The sequence below is a fragment of the Cebus imitator genome, unplaced genomic scaffold (genome assembly GCF_001604975.1).
Source record: "Cebus imitator isolate Cc_AM_T3 unplaced genomic scaffold, Cebus_imitator-1.0 Scaffold121, whole genome shotgun sequence".
Classification (NCBI taxonomy): Eukaryota; Metazoa; Chordata; class Mammalia; order Primates; family Cebidae; genus Cebus; species Cebus imitator.
Genome location: NW_016107436.1, coordinates 1910629 through 1914673, shown reverse-complemented (window position 1 = coordinate 1914673; position 4045 = coordinate 1910629). Strand labels below are relative to the sequence as shown.

Here is a 4045-nt window from a genome sequence, read left to right as displayed (position 1 = left end):
CTCGCCTCTGACCTCGGGTTCTGGCAGGGCCAGATCCTCACAGCCCAATTTCATGACTGTGAGGAGAGCTCAGCTCAGACGAAACGTCATCGCTCAGACACAACTGGGTCAAGCGTCAGCTCGCGGAAACCCGAGTCCGGAAACCCTAACGCTCTGGCCCCACCTAGCCCCGCTCCTCCAGAGACCTGCAGAGCCCTGGCCGACTTGGCGGCTCCAGCTCCCGCCTCAGGAGGCGAGAAGCGAGGCTCTCGCCCAAGCCCCTCCTCCAGGGGCATGTTCTCGAAGCCTGAACATTTTTAACCTCAAAACGCCCAGGATCTCGGAGGCGTGTGCTGGATGCCACATACAGTAAATGCACAACACGTAACAACGACTCATTGTTCAGCGCCACGCCTGCAGGCCGTTCTCAAGCGCAGCCGCCCGGCCTCGCAGCCCACATACCCCCGCCGCCGCGAGCTCCTCTCAGCGCGGCGCGGGGGCGGAGCTAGGAGGCGGAGCGGGGGCAGGGCGCGCGCTCGTGAGAACGTCCGGGGAGCGCGCGCGCCGACGCCGACGCCGCCTGGCTGAGCGGAGCTGGAGTTGCTGCCTGTGGGGTTTGCGGTTGATGGCTCCCACCGAGGGGCTGGCGGCGGCGTCTGCCGCTGTTCCTGCTGTTGCTGCCGAGACCTCCGTCCGCTTCTGGTCATGAGAGGTCAGGCCTGGGGGAAGCGGGCAGAGGAGGAGGCGGCGAGGGGCGGCTGGGGGCTCTGGGGAGAATAAATGAGGCACTCGAGGCTCGGACGTGGGTGGAGAACTCTGCCCTCGGAGATTCCGGAAGAGTTGTGTTGACTTTTCTTCCTTTTTCTCCTCCTTTCTTGTCTGTGCATGAAGGAAGGTGGGAGGGTTCTATGTTATTTATAGAAAAGGCACTGAAACCCTGCTGTCCAACGTTGCTCTTAAGAGTTTTGACGAAATAACACCCGTGGCGTCGGGGCCTCGGGGAAAGCCTTTAGTGAAAAGCACTGAAACCCAAACCGCCAGACTCGGTGACTGCACCTCTGTTCGGTTCTGGTAGTGAAATAGAATGACACAGAACGTTCCCTGACGTTCACTCTAGCTTCCTCCTAGAGAAACGGGAAAGGCGCGGCAATGTGGGATAGGCTCTGCCTTTCGTCAGCTGGGATTCCGAGTGGGTTCTTCTGGTCCTGGGTCCACACTGGATCATGTATTAGAGATCTTTCCCTGCCAGGGTCCTCTTACCTCACACCCCTCCCCCCGTAATACACACACCACCGACGGTGGCATTTTATTGAGCTGTGTAACTGTCCTTATTCAGACGAAAGAGTTACCTAGCAATTATATGGTAACTCCCCAAAATAGCTATGCTTTAATGTATTTAGGTAACATTTCTTTGCGCAGAGAGGTAGTATTCTTGGTAGCACCATTAATTATCGGTAACCTTATGAGCTTTGGGAAAGCTGCTTGAGCAGAAAATGTAATTTGTAGGTCACCTAAGTGCAGTGTTTATTATTAGTTACCTATGATGATAACAAGGCATTAAGATTTAATGTTGTTTTTCTCCCTAACATTTCCAAACGTAAAAAAAAAAAAAAAATAGACTCACCCTTCTTTATGAAACTTCTTTGATGTGGAATATACATCAGAGATGAAACTGCTCCAGTTGGGTAAAGTACATGTACCAGCGTATCCAGTGAGGTCTGGTGCTCATTAACATCTGCTGGGCACCTATATTTCATGACCGTTTTGCAGATGCTTTCTGCCATTAGAGAGCTAGAAGCATTTGCAGCTCAACTTTTTTTTTTGGTAGCAAATGTTCCCTAAAAGATAATTTGTGTAGGGCAGCAGAGCCTTGCCATTGAGAAGGGAAGAGTCCAGTGATAACCTGAAAATTCATCTGCTGTGATTATTTGCTACTCCTTTAGTGAATAAAGGATACCTAGTGAGGAATATACTGCTGGTATTTAACTGCCTGTTTACTTACAATATTCTCTGCTATTTGATTTTTTAGGAGACAGCCCTGAAGCAAAGATATCTGGGTCAGAGAAAAAGTAGTTAAGGGCCATGCAAGCCAATCGTAGCCAACTACACAGTCCTCCAGGAACTGGAAGCAGTGAGGATGCCTCAACCCCTCTGTGTGTCCACACAAGATTGACAGGAGAAGGTTCTTGTCTTCATTCTGGAGATGTTCATATCCAGATAAACCCTATACCTAAAGAATGTACAGAAAATCCAAGCTCCAGAAATACAAGGTCAGGTGTCCATAGCTGCGCCCATGGATGTGTACACAGTCGCTTACGGAGTCATTCCCACAGCGAAGCAAGGCTGCCTGATGATACTGCCACAGAGTCTGGAGATCATGGTAGTAGCTCCTTCTCAGAACTCCGCTATCTCTTCAAGTGGTTGCAAAAAAGTCTTCCATATATTTTGATTCTGAGTGTCAAACTTGTTATGCAGCATATAACAGGTAGGGCATAATACAACATTGACTTGTTTTCATTCCTAAATTCAGTTAATTTTCTTTCATTATTGTTAATCTACTTAATGCATTCAGTTACTTTCTGTTAGCTTTTAAAACTGTATGTGTTTCCTTTTAATTTGTGTCATTGTTAGCTTATGTAATCCTCTTTAATTTTTTTTTTCTTTCAATTAACTGGAACTTATTTTCTAACAGGAATTTCTCTTGGAATTGGGCTGCTAACAACTTTTATGTATGCAAACAAAAGCATTGTAAATCAGGTTTTTCTAAGAGTAAGTATAACAAGCAACTAAAACATTATTAACTGTTTCTCTCCATAGATTTTAGAGAAATAATTTTGAGAGAAATAGGAAATAACTTTTGAAAGACATAGGAAGTAATGGGATATACTATAACATCCATGATATATTAAATTTGTTATCTAAATTACCTGAAATAAATTATCTCTCCTAATGCTGAACTACTTCACCTTACTTTCTTCCTAAGGAAAAAAAAAATAGTTAAAGTAGAAAAAAGGATTAAAAGAGTTAGAACACGCTGTTTGATCTGATTTAGCAACTCCCTTCAGGTTTTATGAGTTCATTTGACCATACTAAGTAATATTAAAAACTTTTAGTGGCTGGGCATGGTTGCTCACACCTGTAATCACAGCACTTTGGGAAACCGAGGCGGACAGATCACAAGGTCAGGAGATCAAGACCATCCTGGCTAACACAGTGAAACCCCCTCTCTACTAAAATTACAAAATATTAGCCAGATGTGGTGACATGCGCCTGTAGTCCCAGCTACTCCACAGGTTGAGGCAGGAGAAGAGCTTGAACTCGGCAGGCAGAGGTTGCAGTGAGCTGAGATCATGCCACTGCAGTCTAGCCTGGACAACAGAGCAAGACTCTGTCTCAAAAAAAAAAAAGATCTCGGCCAGGCACAGTGGCTCACACCTATAATCCCATTACTTCAGGAGGCCTATGTGGGCAGATCACTGGAGGTCAGGAGTTCAAGACCTGCATGGCCAACATGGTGAAACCCCATCTCTACTAAAAATACAAAAATTAGCAGGGCGTGGTAGCACTTGCCTGTAGTCCCAGATACTTTGGGAGGCTGAGGAAGGAGAATTGCTTGAATCCAGGACAAGGAGGTTGCAGTGAGCCAAGATTGTGTCACTGCACTCCAGCCTGGGTGACAGAATGAGACTCCATCTCAAAAAAAAAAGAAAATTAAACCCAAGGAATTTTTCTGTAACATAAATTACACAAGCCCTAGTCTTATAAATCATTGTGAAAAATAGGATGTTTATAAAATTTCAGCTTAAGGCAACTTTAAATGACTATTTCTGTGTAAAGTATCATGCATTCTGACCTGGAAATACATAGTTAAGTCTATCTAACTAGAAAAATCTTAATTATTTAAAATTCATAAAACTTTTCATTAAACTTGACTTTAAAAGTGAGATTACAAGGCCGGGCGCGGTGGCTCAAGCCTGTAATCCCAGCACTTTGGGAGGCCGAGGCGGGTGGATCACGAGGTCAAGAGATCGAGACCATCCTGGTCAACATGGTGAAACCCCGTCTC

The 4045-nt window shown here is 45.8% G+C and overlaps 1 protein-coding gene across 4 annotated transcripts in view; it reads left to right on the top strand.

The window, feature by feature from the left end:
* Positions 1-491: 491 nt before the first annotated feature.
* Positions 492-4045, top strand: part of RNFT1 (ring finger protein, transmembrane 1) — a 12692-nt gene continuing 9138 nt past the window's right edge. For all 4 annotated transcript variants that reach the window (XM_037742481.1, XM_017539827.2, XM_037742480.1 and 1 more), the window contains exons 1-3: positions 492-691; positions 2009-2464; positions 2672-2748. In XM_037742481.1, the coding sequence (XP_037598409.1) occupies positions 2062-2464; positions 2672-2748 (480 nt within the window). In that variant the 5' untranslated portion in view covers positions 492-691; positions 2009-2061. The remainder of the gene's footprint in view (positions 692-2008; positions 2465-2671; positions 2749-4045) is intronic.